The 16,693-nt window shown below is 51.3% G+C and overlaps 1 protein-coding gene across 4 annotated transcripts in view; it reads right to left on the reverse strand.

Annotated features, from left to right (window-relative positions):
- Positions 1 to 16,693, reverse strand: part of LOC147891500 (Small GTP-binding protein) — a 224,393-nt gene that overhangs the window by 172,421 nt on the left and 35,279 nt on the right. For all 4 annotated transcript variants that reach the window (XR_015542420.1, XM_087388079.1, XM_087388078.1 and 1 more), the window contains exons 2-3: positions 10,431 to 10,607; positions 167 to 256 (exon numbers count right to left, since the gene is read on the reverse strand). Coding sequence is in view for 3 of the 4 variants with exons in the window: in XM_087388079.1 (XP_087244205.1) it covers positions 167 to 256; positions 10,431 to 10,607 (267 nt within the window). In the remaining variant the exon portion in view is untranslated. The remainder of the gene's footprint in view (positions 1 to 166; positions 257 to 10,430; positions 10,608 to 16,693) is intronic.

A 16,693-nucleotide genomic window follows, 5' to 3' on the forward strand; every position in this document is an offset into this window, starting at 1 on the left:
GCAGATTGCAACAAAAGATGCACAATAGATAGACAAAACATGATTTCCTCATAAGAAAGGTCGACATGCCCGGGCATGTGAATTAATCTCAAACAATAAGCCTCAACAACTTTATCTAGATACCGCACATGTGCTGCCAAACAATCGATAGAAAAAATATAATTACCTCATAAGAAAAGTCAACATGACCGGGTGTGTCGATTAAATTCAAACAATAAGCCTCGCCTTCTTTATCTAGATATCGCATACGTGCCGCCTGAAAAGCTTCAATGATGTAAGGAAAATGTACATGTCCCTTGACGCTAGACATCATATAAGCAAGACCAACAAAACAGAATTTTGTAAACGCATTACAAAAAAGGCCGAAGAAAAAACAATTAGGAGATCAAAGCAATCAGAGAGTGAACACAGCCAAGATTTAACTAAACTGAAAACGATCACAGTAAACAGAGAATGCAAATAAGGTCCAACAGACCACTTGTTAAGGTATGCTTTATTAATATTTCTAAAAATTATGTCTTCCCACATTATTGTCAAAACGATGGCATGCCCATTAACCTAAGCCCCTTTGGATCTATTTGAAAAAAATGGAAATTTTTCAGAAGTACAGTCTTCCCAATATGTAAAACTCACTAGAGACCTGGTCAAGAAAAGTTGTATGTATCTTCTTCCTGAGACATCCCTAGAGACTTGCTACATAAACACTTGGGTAGTTCACCTCATTTGATTTTCAAACCCTTGACACCAAATACCACCACCAAGGCATTCGAATGGAAGCATGTGCTAGTCCTTTGGTTACGAAGGTAGGAAGCACAGTGCATCAAAAGAGAGAGAGAGCATTAAGTGTATTTCTCAAAGGCAGATTTTGAAGTCTTCAACAAGACTATAAGCTGGGAATCCCTTTCAATAAAGTGCCATTGCGATATCGTCCTGCTGGCATTTACCTCAGTTCCCTAGTGGCCTCTTCACTCCTAGGGTAAAGAGTTCACAAAGGAAATCTAACCAAAGTTTGTCAAAAGGGAGTATGTATATGCCATGGGTGCAAAGCACTCGGAGACTACTGCACCGCCTGCATATGCCATGCATGATTTCAAACAAAATCCAAAGTACTCCCTTCAACTAAAATGAGACCTCGATGGAAGAAAAAGAATTCTCATGCACAGAATGTACGGGCTGCCCTTCTCGGGCATCATAACCGGAGATCATAAGATCATGAGGGACTCCGCACTGAGCACTTCGCATAGGGGCAATGTTGGAGATTTCATAGTCAAAGAATTGTGTTGATGTGACGTGTTGGTGTGTAGTACTAGGAGATCTGGTACTAGTCCTTGTGTGAGTGCCATTTATCACTATGGGACTTATCCCATATGCACTTGGTGCAAGTGTGTGAGTGTGTAGCCTATAAGGCTTGTACTTCACTTCTCTCATTTAGTGATGATGAATGAATGAAAGCCTTCATGGATTCTACATTTGTCTACATTTCTTCACTCCCTAGCCTCTCTCTCTCTCTCCCTCACACCATGTTTCTAACATGGTATCACAACCAGGTTAACCCTAGCATAGTGGCCACGTCATCTCTGCCCTAACCCTAACCCTAATTCTGCTCAAGCCTAAAGCCTATGCAGCAGCCTCATTTCTGTCACAGCTGAAGCTTTCCCTCTCCTCATTACCGCCTCCTTTCAGCTGCCTCCTACCCGATTAGGGTTTTTGCACAGCCACCTTCATTGCTGCACTCTTTTCCGCCTTTCCTAGCAGCCCTTTGGTGTTCATTTCTGCAGCCACATTCAGGGCTGTACATCTACACCCTACTACACCATCTCTGTATAGCTTGGAGCTGGTTTACAAGAGTGCTTCACACATTTCGAGATATATCATTGCATTTGGCGCCCCTCCAGCTACCTACTTGAGGATTTCAGATGTGCTACAGCACCTTGAGCAGTTGAGCAGTTATCAAGCCCACAAGTGCTCTTCCCTTGGCTCATTCTTGCATTTCAGGTATCTAGTTGCTGTTATTTGACTTGGGTTCACTCAGTTCTGCATTTTCAGGCATTTGGAGCACCACTAGACACCTATATCTGCCCGAGACCAGCCCATTCCTTTGCGGGTCCTTAATCTCAGCTTGCTGTCCGCCTTCATCAAGGTCCTTGTCATCATGACTTCATTGTCTTCTAGTTCTTTACTCGTGGAGAAGTTCAAGGGGGAAGGTTTTCCCACATGGCAAACGAAGATGCAACTGCTCATTATGCGTGAAGGTGTTTGGGATGTTGTTGAGGACGACAAAGTTGAATTACTTGATCAGCAACACCAAAGGCTTTGGAAGCAGCAGAATGCAAAGGCCATTGCCCTCATTGGTCTTTGCTTGGCTGACTCTCTCATCCATCATGTGGACTTCAAGTCAACAGCTAAGGAGATTTGGGATCGCCTTGAGGCATTATTTGGTAATAAAATCACCAACTCTAAAGGTAAATGGAAGAGAAGAAGAAGAATAATAATAATATATTATCGTCCTCTGAAGACCAAAAAATGGCCTATGGGACCTGAAACAATACAAAACCTTACATACATAAAGACTCCTCCCTCAAAGGGGAGGGTAATAAGAGAAACTCCCTTTATGTCTAGGTGAGTTTCTGTGCTTGAAAAGCTTAGATACAAATGTTCCTAAAGCTGAGGGTGACGCCTTATGTAGCAAATCAGCCAGTCTGTTATGTCCCTGGAGAAGAGAGCTGAACTTTTTCCTAATGTGTGCATAGTAAGGGCATATCACAAACATACGCTGCTCTTGCGAGCCTCCCCTCCCCTCCCGCAACTTCTACCTCCCCCTTAGCTCCTCCTCGTCTCGACCACCCCCACCCCCTGCCTCTCCGCCCTCACCCCCCCTCACCCGCCGCCTCACCTCGCCGCCGCTGCCGCCGCGCCCCCCTCGCCTTCCGCTCTCCCCCCCTCGTCCCCCTCCGCCCTCACCCCTCGCCTCTCCGCTCCCTCACCCCTCGCCTCTCCGCTCCCTCACCCCCTCGCCCCTCCGCCTCACCCCCGTTTCACGCCGCCCCCCCTCGCTACGCCCACCCCCCCCCTCGCCGCTCCGCCTCACCCCCCCCCCGCCCCCTTGCTCCACCCACCCCGCCGCCCACTCCGCTCCTCCCCCGCCCCCCCGCTTCACCCCCCCGCCCCCTCGCCACACCGCCCCCGCCCCCTCCCGCCCCTCCGCCCTTCCGCTCCACCCCCACCCCTTCCACCCCGCCCTTCCGCCCCTGCCCCTCCCGCCCTTTCGCTCCGCCCCGCCCCTTCCGCCCCACCCTTCCACCCCGCCCCCTCCCGCCCTCCCGCCCCGCTCCGCCTCTCCCCCGCTCCCGCCTTCTCACCTCACCCGCTCTCCGTCCTCACTCCTCCACCCCGCGCCACCTCCGCCTCCCGGCCTCCCGCCCCGTTTCCTCCGCCCTCCGCCCTCCATCCTTCCCGCTTTTCGCCTCCGCACCCGTCTTCTTCACACCCAGGCTCCACCCTCCCGCATCTATCCCCCCTTTTTTCTGGGTGGCAACCTCTTCTTCATCGGAAGCCTCGCAGTTTGTCTTGGCGGTATGGCGGCTCCCTGCCCGGAACCAGAGGCCCAGTCGGACCCTCCCTCTCCAGATGCCTACCGCGTCATCCTGACAGAGCAACAATCATCTCGGGTTCAGGAGGTTGCCAATGACTTTGCCCTTACCTCTGTTTATGGCAGAGTCATTGGACATTCCCCCTCCAGATCAGCCATCAGGGACTGGCTCCAGTCCACTCTCATGCTAGAGGACGGCCATATTGAGGAGGTGGCCCTTATGGGAAGGGGCATCTTCTGGCTCAAACTCTCCAATGCGAAAGCTACGAGCAACCTGATTGCTGGCTCCCCCACGTCGGTGGATGGGAAGATTATTATGATAGTCCCGTGGTACCGTGGATTCAGCGCAGCGGATTTTGATGTTCAGTTCCGTATACCTCGCCATCCAGTGACGCTAGTTTTTCCAGGTCTTGCTGCTGAGCTGCGGCCGATTGTCAGGGACCTGGGCTCCCACTTTGGCTGGGTTATGCACGACACTTTCGCCGATGCGGTGACTACGGCAGGAGCCCCCCGAGTCCGTGTGGCTGTGGCGGATCCTGCGACTCTCCCTGCAGTGATCGAGATCGTGACAGATGCCGGCAGCATCACCCAGAGCATGGTAGTCACCGGACAGCCAGGCCAGTGCCTAAGGTGTCACGGCTTTGGGCACCTGGCGGCAGTTTGTCCACGATTCGCCAGCTCTTCTCGGCCTCCCCCGCCCCCTCCCCCCCCCTCCGGGCAGCCACGTCAGGAGGAGCAGAGGCAGCCGGAGTCCGGTCCAGAGTTAGCCGGCGGTTGGACTGAGGCTAGAAGGAAAAGAGGAAAGAACAAGAAGATTTCGGATAAAGGCAAGGAGGCAGAGGTTACCCAACCTGCAGCAGCACCTCAGAGACCTGACAGGCAGCCGCCCCAGGGACCTGGGAGAGCTTCTTCTTCGACGGTAGCCCGCCCTTCACAGCCTCAGGTCCCCCTCTCTTCCGCTCCCCAGCCCCTTTCCACTCAGTCCCAGCCCCTTCCCCAGTTGCACCCCCCTTCTCCCGACCCGCAGCTTCAGCCCCCGCCTCTTCCTCCTCAGTCTCCCCCTCCTCCTTCTCAGCCCCAGTTCCAGATGCATCCCCATCCCCCCCCCCCCCGCCTCTCTCAGCTTTCCTGCAGAGTTAGCTGCACCGACGGCTCCTCAGCCGAGGGCAGCCCCCGCTCCCCCTCCTCCAACTCCTCCGCTAGTCACCTCCGAGGAGTCTGGGTCGCCTATCCCCCAGCCTCCTCCCCCTCCCCCTCCACTGGCAGGACACCCTGAGTCTACACCACCACTGGAGCAGGCTTCTCTGTCCGCTAGCCCCTCAGTGGCAGACTCTGATGGGCCTCAGCTTCAGGAGAGAGAGCTTCCTCGCGACTTTTACAGATCTGGCCCCTGGGACTACTTGGATGTGGCCGACCTCGGGACCTTCCCTGCTTGTCTCGACATCAGTATCTTCCTGCTCCGCAAAGGGGCGGATGGGAAGATAGCCGCCTTGGCCCCTAGGGATGGCCCTAGCTTTGCTTTCACGTTCCTCAGCGACGGCACCGAGACTTGGACAGACGACTCGGTCTGGGAGGCTCTCAGGGAGCAGACGCACGCTCAGGTTTGCTCCTGGATAGGCCCGTCCGGTGGGCAGCTTCTCGAGACTCAGTGGTCCGAGGGTGACGTGCGCCTGCGGTGGCGTTGCGCCGCCAAACGCTTCAGACTGATTGTGATCCTCAGGCCCCCCCTGTCATGGCCCCTCCCCCAGGATGTCAGAGCCTGGACTCCTCAGAAACTCCGAGCCTTCTACGGGATGACTACTTCAGAGATCTCGAGCTGGCTCGAGAAAGCATTTGCTCATGGCACCAAAGGCCTCTCGCCTTTGCTGAAGGTGTTGAAGAACGGGCAGGACGACCCCGCCTCCCCCTCCAAACCTTCTCATAAGCGTCAGCGCCTCCACTCCAAAATGTCAGCTTCTTCATCGACTTCGACCGCGAGCAGACAGTTGTTCGCAGCCTCCCAGTCCTCACCATGAGCCTACACCTCGTATCCTGGAATGTGAACGGGTTTCATTCTTCTGGCACCCGTGGTCCTAGGAAGCTCATTTTGAGACAGGAACTTCAGCCAGCAGTGATTGGTCGTTTGGATGTACTTCTGCTCCAGGAGCACAAGCTTTCTGCGGCTCACTCCCGTAGCTGCGGGAAGATTCTACCTGGACGCTCTCACACTTATTGGGAGCACTTGATCGGCGGACAGGGGAGGAGTGGTGGTGTCTCTACTTCCGTGTGCGAGCAGCTAGCCCAGGGAGTTTTCGGTCATGGCACGTTGATCCCAGGCCGTGCCCTTTGGGTAGGCCTGGAACTGGAGGGTTCCAGAATAGGAATCCTCAACATTTATGCTCCCACAGACCTCCGTTGCAGAGCCAACTTCTGGAGGACACTTACAGGGATTCTCCCAGACATGGATTCCTGGATTGTTGGAGGTGACTTCAACAATCTGGAGACCTTGGAGGACCAGCAGGGCAGAGGACCGGAGTTTACAGGTATGTCTCAAGCAGAGCAGTCCGCTTGGGACTCATTCATCTTCGCGACAGGAGGTAGGGACAGTTGGAGAGACCCGTCCTTCCGGCGTTGGCACGGGAGCTTGGACTTCTCGTGGGGCTTCCGCAGGGAAGGAGGCAGACTCCTGGAGAGGCTGGATAGATTTTATGTCAGTGATTGGGCCATCAGCAGAGGCGGTCAGGCGGGTATAGTTCCAGGGACGACACTTTCCGACCATGCGCCTGTGCTCTTATCATTAGACTCGGCAGTTCAGGCCCATCCCCCCCGTTCATGCCGGATTCCCGACTCCATTTTCTCGAGGGTGGACGTACGCAGCAGTATATGCAATCTATGGGACAGAGATTGGGGCGAGTGCATGGATCTGGTTGATTCGGTGGCGCAGGCTTTGCAGGAGTGCAGCCAGATTTGCCAGCTCGCAGCCCTACAGGTTCAACAGGAGTGGTGGGGCAGAGAGAGAGCTCTTCGGAGAGACCTCGCCTCCATTCAACGACTCCAGCAGGCAGCCCCGGGCTCGGAGGAGCTTCGGATCCGGGCCCTTCGAGCCAGAGCCCTTCTTGAGGAGACCCTCCAGCGCCGTTCAGAGTTTTCCTATCACGCCTCTCTCTCCTTCTGGGCTCAGAAGGGTGACCGGATGTGCAGGGAGTTCTTCAGGACGCATGGCCAGAGAGCAGCAGCAAGTGATCAGCTTCGGAGTCTCAGGACAGCGGAGGGGCACATCGTTACGGATCCGGGTGAGGTCTTGGGGTTGGCTACCGACTTCTACAGGACCCTTTTCCAGCAGGAGCCGCTTGCCCCTCCCACTCGACGCTCCAGTGAGGAGGTGTGGAGGCACACTCCATCCCTGGTCCAGCCAGCCCAGCATGCAGGCGACGTTGTTGGCACCGTTCACCACGGACGAGATGTTGGAGGCCTTGATGGCCATCGACGGGCAGAAATCCCCGGGCGAGGATGGGCTATCCCGGGCATTCTTCACCTCCTTCTTGGATCAGATCCATCAGCCCCTCCTAGCAGCTCTTCAGAGGATTTTCAGCAGCGGTTATATGCCAGAGAGCCTCTCCTCGGGACTGATTTGCCTCATCCCGAAGGGAGGAGATAGACAGGAGATCCGTCAGTGGCGCCCGATCACCCTCCTCACCACTGCCTACAAAATCCTTGCCAAGATGATCAGCGCCAGAGTTCGGCCTCTACTTCCAGACCTCATTCATGACACTCAGACAGGCTTTGTCCAGGATCGCAGTATCCTGGATAATGTCTTCACCTTCTCAGAGGCGGCGGAGTGGGCTCAGCACAGTGGATCACACCTAGCCATCCTACTTCTCGACTTTGAGAAGGCCTACGATCGAGTGGACTAGTCTTTTCTGGAGGGGACTCTGGAGCGACTAGGTTTCCCAGCAGGATGGATTCAGGGTATTTCAGCGTTGTACAGGACAGCTTCTAGCAGGGTCATCATTGGCGGCAGGATGGGTGAGCGTTTTAGTCTGGAGAGATCAGTGCGTCAGGGCTGCCCCCTTGCTCCTTACCTGTTTCTCTTCTTCGCTGAGGCTATGACATACTACCTTCGGGCGAGGTCTACTGGGATCAGGGGTGTTCGCCTTCCACTCCGGGAGGACACGGAGCTCCTGGACTCGGAGTACGCGGATGACACAGCACTGTATGTCCAGGACGATGAGATGATGCTGGAGAGGGTGAGGATGGCCCTGGAGGTCTTCTGTTCGGCTGCCGGTGCGAAAATCAACTAGAACAAATCAGTTGGTTTTCTCACAGACCCCGGGGCGTGCTCTTAGTGGGGGAGGTTTTTGGGTTTCAGGTGGATCCCGCGGGGACAGACAGCCAGATATCTCGGTTTTCAGGTCGGCCTGGATATCACGCCAGCTCAGCAGTTTCTCCCGGTGCTAGATTCCATCCGACGGAAGCTGGCTTTCTGGAGCACTGCTAAGCTCTCCCTTGCAGGTCGTGCCCTGGTAGTCAACCAGGTCCTCCTAGCCACGGCTTGGTATGTGGCTTCCTGTTGGTGTTTCTTGAGATCCAGCGTGGCACAGCTTAGGAGGTTGGTTCGGAACTTCCTTTGGTCCAGGGAGGATGGCCTCAGAGATACCAGAGCCAGGGTTGCTTGGCAGACAGTCATTCTTCCGCAGGCTGAGGGTGGCCTGGGGGTCATCGATCCAGAGCTTCAAAGTCAAGCCCTGTTAGGCAAGCTAGTCATCCGCGGTTTGACCCCGGCGGGGCAGACGTGGAAGATGTTACTTCAGCAGGGGGTCAGTTCTTGTGTCTCGCGCCGAGGTGGAGAGTGGCTTCCGTCCCTCAGGTGGATCTTCACTTCCGCCCCACTCACTCAGCCCCGCTCCCCACTCGTTCGTAGCCTCCTCATGGTTTGGAGGCGGCTCCGCCTCAGTCTCATTCAGTCCCCTCCTAGCTGTCAGGAGGAGATCGATCGCCAGCCGCTTATCTGGAATGATCAGGTCAGAGATGCCGAGGGCCTTCAGTTGGGGGAGAGATCACACATCAGGTGGGACGGCTGGATGCGGGGGCCAGCCCGGTCCCTTCGAGTTTGGAGGGACACGTACAGACATTTGGAGACGGCTGATCTTGCAGACGCAGCTGGAGGTGCCCGTGGAGCCCAGGCGAGACGTACGGAGATCGACGACGCGATTCCAGCTGATTGGTTGGTTCCACCTGATCTTCAGATCCTCATGCCTGGTGATGACCGTTGGCTGGGACAGTTCACCCCCCGTGGCATCCCACTGGTGGTCGCAGGGCGGATGGACGACTCCTCTGTTTCCTTCTTCGCGGTTATGGGGGATGGACGACTCAGGAGAGAGGATGCACTCATCGACCCCCTACTCCCATGGCAGAGGGTTCGGGTCGTAGGCCTCATGGGGAAGGTTTGGCGGACCGATCCTAGCATAGAGCAGGATCAGCTGCAGCTTTGGCGACTCTGGCTCTGGGAGGGGCGGGCCTTGTCAGAGCTTGATTGGGACCCAGGAGAGTGGAGATGGCCAGAGATTGTGACAGGTCAGGGGCCGACCTCTTTCTTTGCCTACAGCACGACATTGGGCAGGCGAGTTCTTGGGAGGATGCAGAGCCGCCCTCCCACCCAGCGGCCCAGCTGGTACGCACAGGGTATTTCCAGGTTCTTTTTGCAGGCCTTCTAGAAGGCCTTGTGGGAGAGCTGGCGGCCGCGGAAGATCTCCTACTTCCTGTGGCTTCTTGCCCACAAAGGTCTTCCAGTGGGGAGCTGGTTGCGGCAGATAGGCCAGGACGGACGTTGTCAGATTTTGAAAGCAACCATTTTGCCCAGCGCACCTCTTCCATCAAGAGGCCTGACCATGAATGCTAAGCACAACTGCTGCTATCCAGAAAAGTTTGAAGCAGTAACAAAGATCTTCCAGCATTTTCCCCTGATCATGAATTAGAGTTAGAAACTAATGCTAATCGCATCAATCTAATTCTGCAGCCATTATATCAAAGGAACATATTTTGAAAGCAATAGAAGAGTCCAAGAACCTTTTTTAACCAGCACTCTGAATTCTGCAGCCATTATCTTGAAAGAACAGAAGATGTGCATACTAAGTGCAAGACTCCTTTAACCAACACTCCACCACTTTTATTGGTTATGAAAAAAGATGGCACATCCAAGATTGTAAGCATCAAATAAGGTGACTACAACAGTTGATCTACCATTCTAAGAGTTAAAGATTTCTTGGATTCTCTGAGGGTGGCATTATCTTTTTCTAAGATTGAATTACTGTCTTGAGAAGCACTGAACAAGTATCAAAGATGGTGACCAATAATACACAGCAGGCATTATGAATTTGGTGTATGCCATTGGCTTGACTAATGCTCCAGCAACTTTCCAAACTCTACTGAATATAGTTCTTGAAGCTCACCTTTGTCGGTTTGTGTAAGTGATTTCAGATAGCATTCTTTTTCAGCAAGACAAAAGAGGCCCATTCCAATGCACAGTTTTCTGTATTTTAAGAGAATCCTTAAAATGACGAACTTGTTCGCACCATTGGTACCACAAACACGTGCAAGTCACATGTAAGTCTGTACATTCTATTAATCCAATGCTGTACTCGCAGCTTGAGGTGGTAACAGCTGCAAAAAGGTACTTTGATACAACTTCATCGTCTATCTTGGTTACAAATGCCTAATATACATCAAGAATGTCACCAGCTGGTGATGTACACTCCTGCAGAAAGAACTAGCACAAACGAGCTGCCCTTATCCTGGACAACGAACTCAAGGAAGATTTTTATTGCCCATAAAATACACTGAAATTGGCCCAACACATAAGCACCTGCAATTTGATAGTTATACCACGCTCTCTCTCAAGGTCCATGTTATCCAAAAACTGCTCCTTCATGTCTCTAGCATTGACGGTACCCGTTGTTTGTAATAACTTGTCTGCTAGAGTTGACTTCCCATGATCAATATGGGCAATTATAGAAAAGTTTCTGATATGAGAAACTGGCACCTGTAACAAAAAAGAATAAGTTTTATACAAGGTACTAGCTCACCTAAGTGCATTTGCATGCAAAACTCAAAGGGATTTTAAATTTAAAGAAATATTTGATATTTCTGGAGAGAGATGGCTTTGTATAATGTATTCTCAACTTGTAAGGCCACTTCCTATGTGTCAAGACAAATATACTTCAATGCATTGGTCACCAGATTTTTAGACAAGAAAGATAACCAACAGCAGCTACATATACTTAAATGCCATGATCACCAAATTATAAGAAAGAAAAGATAACCTGCAGCAGCTATGCATACTGCAGCAAATTGACATCATGAGTTGTTTGTGCAAGGGCAGGAAAGGAGAAAGAAAAGAAAGAAAGTCCATTAACGTCCACTAGCGACCAAAAGGTCTATGGGACAGCAAGAAACCCTCTAGTACATCTACTTCAGAAAGGGCACATGGCAGCTCCCAAGGAGTGCAAACGCAACCCCCATTATTTTACACTACCTACATAATAGTCTGAAAGAGTAAACAGCCATACATCAGTTTAAGACTGAGAGTCTTTTGGTTTTGATTTAAATGTTTGATTCGGGCTACGCCTTCACGGTAAACTGCCCATTTTCCATCCTTTCTGGCAGCCCAAAAACTCCCCTAGTAAATGAGCTAGGGAGGGCTATTTATAGGCTGGTTGTAGGCCAACCAGTCTGTAAAACAGACCGACCCAGTCGGCTGTTTACAGACTGGGTTGGCTCAGTTCCAGCCCTATAAAAGGGCCCTTTTGCTGCCCTGTTGAAGCATTCAGTTGCTCCTGCCTACAGCTCTCCTACAGCTCCACTTCAGCCTCCTTGTGCAGCCGTGAACACCTCAGATCTGGCCCCGCTCTAGCCTCAGTCTCTTGGCCATCAGTTCAGCCTGATCTGAAGGTGTCCACGCAGCACAACAGTCGGAGGTTTGGACCAGCAAACGGAGAGAGGTTTGGACACTGTTTCAAGATCTTTGACTGTAGAGACTAGCTGTGGAGTAGGAGGGGAATCCTTACAAGATTTTACAGCCTCATCAATTACTGCCTACTTACCAGGCCCTTCCAGAATGTGAAGTCGAGCCTTTACTTCTGCTAGTTCCAATCGTAGCTCTCTCAATGCATGCTGCAGATAAAAAATCTGATCTTGTTGCCCAAGGATGGGTCGTTTTGAGCCTTCTTGTTGGTAATTCCGTGCATATGGAGAGGGTGTCAAGGCTGCAACTGTACAGTACCGAGTCCTGATGGAGGTTGAAGGAGTTGAGGGTAGGCCAATCCATAATTGGCTGTCTATTGAACCCCCTAGCCTAACCTAACCCCCAGGTTGGATTGGAGGTTTAGCCCAACTCGGGGTTAGGGTTAGCGTGTTTGTTGCTAGCCGAGGTAATTGCTGGCTGAGGCAAAGGGCTGACGGGTGGAGGGTTGCTGACGGGCTGTACAGAGAGGTACGGGCTGCTGAAGGAGAAGTACGGACTGATATGGACTAGTACGGGCTGCAGACGAAGAGGTACAGACGGAGAGGTACAGGCTTCTGCTGATGCGTTGTTGCTGACGGGCGACGGGCTGTAAGAGGTACGGAGAGTTACGTATAGACGGGTACGGAGAGGGGGGAGGTGTTGAGAGGGGTCTTCTGTTGGGGTAAAGGCACATTGCCACCCCTTTATTAAAGATATGACACCTATGACTGTCTTAAGACAGTCATAGGGGGAAAAACCTAATCCTAATAAAACCTATGAGTTTGTGGTGTGGCTCATCACTTCACACCCGCACATTTGAGTCTCTCTCCATCTCTCACTCTCTCCTCTTTTTGCTCTTCTTCCTATTTCCTTCCCTCTCAACTGGTATCAGAGCCTTCATCTCTCCCTCTCCACTCCTGTCCTCTACCCCCTCGGAACTCGTGCCCTCAGGCAGCGTGGCAGAGCTTGGCATTGCGCAGGCAGCACGGGCTGCAGCGGGGCAGTGAGGGCGCATCGCGGGCCAGCGTGACAGCAGAGGCGGCGCGCAGGTGTACGGACGTACGTCGTCCGTACATCCGTACGGACAGGAGTCGCAGATCTGCGGGCAGCAACGGCAGCGCAGCGCGGGGGCACAGCGGCACAGCGCGAGCAAGGGCGAAGGCGAGCGGGGCAGCACGAGCAGCGCAACTGCTCACGCAGCTAAAGCTACAGCAGCAGCTAGCTGCTGCTAGCTGCGCAGGGGCAGCCAGTGCGTGCATCGCACAGCACCAGGCCGCGCAGAGGCAGAGCGCGCAGCGCGCACCCAAGTACGGCCATCCGTACCTGCCGTACGGACGCCGTACAGGAGCCGTACCGTACGGACGTACACTGCGCAGGTACAGGACGTGCATCAGGGAAGAACTTTCGAAAAAAAAAATTTCTCTCTTCTGGGATTCCGTACCCTGCACAGGTACAGGAAGTACAGCAGGACTGCGCAGGTACAGGAAGTACAGCAGATTTTTTTTGGAAGAAAGAGAAGGAGAAAGAGCACTCTGCTTTTCATTCAGGGTCATCTTTCAGTTCTCAAAACTGTGTTTTCTTGAAAGTACAGCAAGTACCTTCATCTCCCTCGTGCTTGAGGTGAACAGAACCACAGTGTGTGGTTGATTGCACAGTTATCTGTTTTCGTGAAGGAAATGCCTTGATTTTGCAGAGGACTTTTATGCTTTTACTGGGTTTGAATCTCAGTTTACGGGTGAGCAGATCATAGGGCTTTTGCCTGGCAGTTGATGCTTTGTATGCCTTGAGGTAGTGTGGTGCCAGAGAGCACACATTTGCCTCGATTTCCGCAGTGTGGAGGTGACATTTTCATGCAGGTCACATTTCTTGTGCAACACTCAGAGAACTTCAGTTGAGCCACGCTTGGCCAGGGCGCATCGAGTTTACTCGGTCCCTAACTGTCCATCGTTGACAGTGCTCAAAAGGTTCCTCATTGAGTGTTTGTACGTTGGGATCTGTGTATGTCATTTCTACACAGGGCAGTATATGCATTACACTGTTGGTTGATTTTGTCAGAGAGATTTTCACATTGCATGCTACCTCAGTGTTGAGGTGTTCTTCACTTGGTTCAGGTGTCAGATCAAGGGGCTTTTGCCCAGATTTTGTTTGAGAGCACTTGGGTTACCGACAGAGATCTTCAGATGCATTTTATCCCCTTGGCAGAAGGGTGATTGCTTGGGATTTATCCCATTTTCTGTTGCAGGTTTTGTGACAGGCTGAAGTGTCAGATTTTTTTTTGGTGTATGCCAAGTGGTTTATGCATATTAAATCAGTGCAATACCTCATCTGAGGTGGGAGAAGTGATCAGGACAGCAGTGTTTGTGCTTTGTCAGCTGATTATGCACTGTTAAAGCACTTGTGGAGCAGCTGCAGCATTCTGAAATTACTGTTTCTTATGCCTATTTGAGCACGGTACAGTGTTTCAGAAGGTACAGTAACTGGGGGGAATTTTCTGTTTTGCTGCAGATTTTCTGACAGTAAAAAACAGCACTATTGTGAGTGCTCCTGGCTCTTGATAGAGCAGGTTTTTTCTGAGAAATCAGAATTTTATTCAGTCTTTCTTGACTTACAGGGAGTCAGGTACTTTCCTTATCTGATATGGCATCAGGGGGAAGTGAATCATCAATTCTGAACATAAAGAAGTTGGAAGGGGCACACAATTATGCATTATGGGCAGAACAGTGTTTGAATGTACTTCTGCTTAAGAAGATTTCTAAGCCCATAAGGGTAAAGGGTGTCAAGCCATCTGACATGGCAGATGATGACTGGGAAGAGCTTGATTTGTCCGCAAGGGCAGCTATCATGCTCACTATTTCTGATACTCTTGTGTTCAATGTTCAGGCTGAAAAGACCTCTTATGGCCTATGGCAGAGGCTAGAAGAGTTGTATGCCCAAAAGAGCTCAGCCAGTAAGGTTTATTGGTTCAAGAAGCTGGTTGATCTTCGCATGAAGGAAGGTACAGCTATGACCTCACACTTGAGTGAGTTCAATGCCATCTTTACACAGCTTTGCACAGGGATTGAACCTTGATGAGGAGTTCAAGGCTACTTTCTTGTTGTGTACCCTCCCTGAGAGTTGGGACACTTTCAAGACCACCCTGTCTAATTCGAATGTCACTCTGATGTATGCTGATGTAGAGAGCTCTCTCCTTATGGAGGAGATGAGCAGGAAGAATAATGCGAGCAGCAAGTCTTCAAATGCCTTGCAGGTACAAGATAGAGGCAGGACTCAGCAAAAGGGGAGATCTGCTAGTAAGTCCAAATCCCGCAGTCAGTCCCGTGGCAAAAAGGATATTGAATGCTTTTATTGTGGCAAGAAGGGACATGTGAAGTCTAAGTGCTTCAAGTTCATACGGGATCAGAAAGCCAAGAAGGCTGAAACAAAGGATGCAGGCAGTGGAAGCAAAGGCAAAGGCAAAGCCAAGGCAGATGACTTGGATGCAGTGAATGTTGCAGCAGAGGATAGTGACAGTGACATACATGATGTTTTATGCTCTTCTGCTGTAATTGCACATACTTTGGTTATTGATGGCCATGACATGCACACCTGGCTCTTGGATTCAGGTGCTTCTTTTCATGTTACTCCTCATAGGGAGTGGTTTACTTCCTACACAGGTACTCATGGAGTTGTTCATCTTGGGAACAACTATGCATGTCAGATTGCAGGGATTGGCAGTATACAGATAGTATTCCCTGATGGACGGTCATTTATGCTTGATGGTGTCCGCCATGTGCCGCAAATCAAGAAAAATCTGATTAGCACTGGCTTGTTGGATGACAGTGGTTACCACACCACATTTGGGGATTCCAAATGGGTGATTACTGATGGCCAGGTTGTAGTGGCTGAGGGTTATAAGAGTGATACCTTGTACCCTCTTTATGTTTCCAGTGTGGGTAATCATGTTGTTGCTTTAACCGAGCTGCCAAAGGTTTCATTGTGGCATAGCCGGTTGGGACACATGTCTGTTAAAGGAATGCAAGAACTGTCACGTTTGGGTTATCTGCCGTCTCTTTCTTTTTCAGATTTACCTACTTGTGATCATTGCATATTTGGCAAGCATTCTGTGACTCCTCATAAGAGGAGAACTCCCCAGAATAGAGCACCGCTTGATCTAGTGCACACTGATTTGTGTGAGATGCCACAGTTATCACTAGGGGGTGCAAAGTATTTTATTACTTTGTTTGATGATGCCACACGCAAAGTGTGGGTCTATTTCTTGAAGCATAAAAGCGATGCCTTAGATGCTTTCAAGAAGTTTGTCGCTCAGGTTGAGAATCGGACAGGTCGTAGGCTGAAATGCCTCAGATCCGATAATGGGGGTGAGTATGTGTCACATGCTTTTGAACAGTTTTGTGAAGCTAAGGGCATTAAACAAGAACTCACTTTATGGGTTATGGTGACGAAGGTGAAATGGGGTACAGGTTATGGGATCCCGTTAAACGGAAGATTATACGCAGCAATGATGTCATCTTTAAAGAGGATAGTGTACACAAGGAACCCGTGCAACCTGTGGAATTCAGAAGGGTTATTTATGATGATGTCGGACAGCAAAGAATGCCCATTAATATGCAGCAGCAGGCTGCTGCAGATAACCCTGTTCAAGAGGGTATACAGGCTGAAAATCAGCCAGATAATTTTGCCAATGATGCACCACTGGATATGCCAGCAGATGGGGCTGTAGAACAGCCAGATATGGTGGTACAGCCACCCGTCATGCATGACGAACAGGCTGGACAGCAGCCTAATCCGGAACATTTTGTTAGGAGGAGCACCCGTGTACAACGGCCTCCTGCCAGGTTTGTTCCAGGAGCCAATAATGTGGCTGATTTTATCATGCTGACAGATTGTGGTGAGCCTTCCAGCTTCAAGGAAGCTATGGGAAGAACAGAGAAAAAGAAGTGGGAGAAAGCCATGCAGTCAGAAATGGACTCCCTACTTCAAAATGATACATGGGACTTGGTGCAGCTACCTGCAGGCAGAAAGGTTTTGCCATGCAAGTGGGTTTACAAAGTCAAATGCTTTACCAAGGTATAAGGCCAGATTGGTTGCCAAGGGATTTCAGCAGGAGAAGGGCATTGACTTTGATG

This window comes from Dipteris shenzhenensis, chromosome 17 (assembly GCF_047967505.1).
Source record: "Dipteris shenzhenensis isolate YYH24624 ecotype China chromosome 17, Dip_SZ_1.0, whole genome shotgun sequence".
Lineage (NCBI taxonomy): Eukaryota > Viridiplantae > Streptophyta > Polypodiopsida > Gleicheniales > Dipteridaceae > Dipteris > Dipteris shenzhenensis.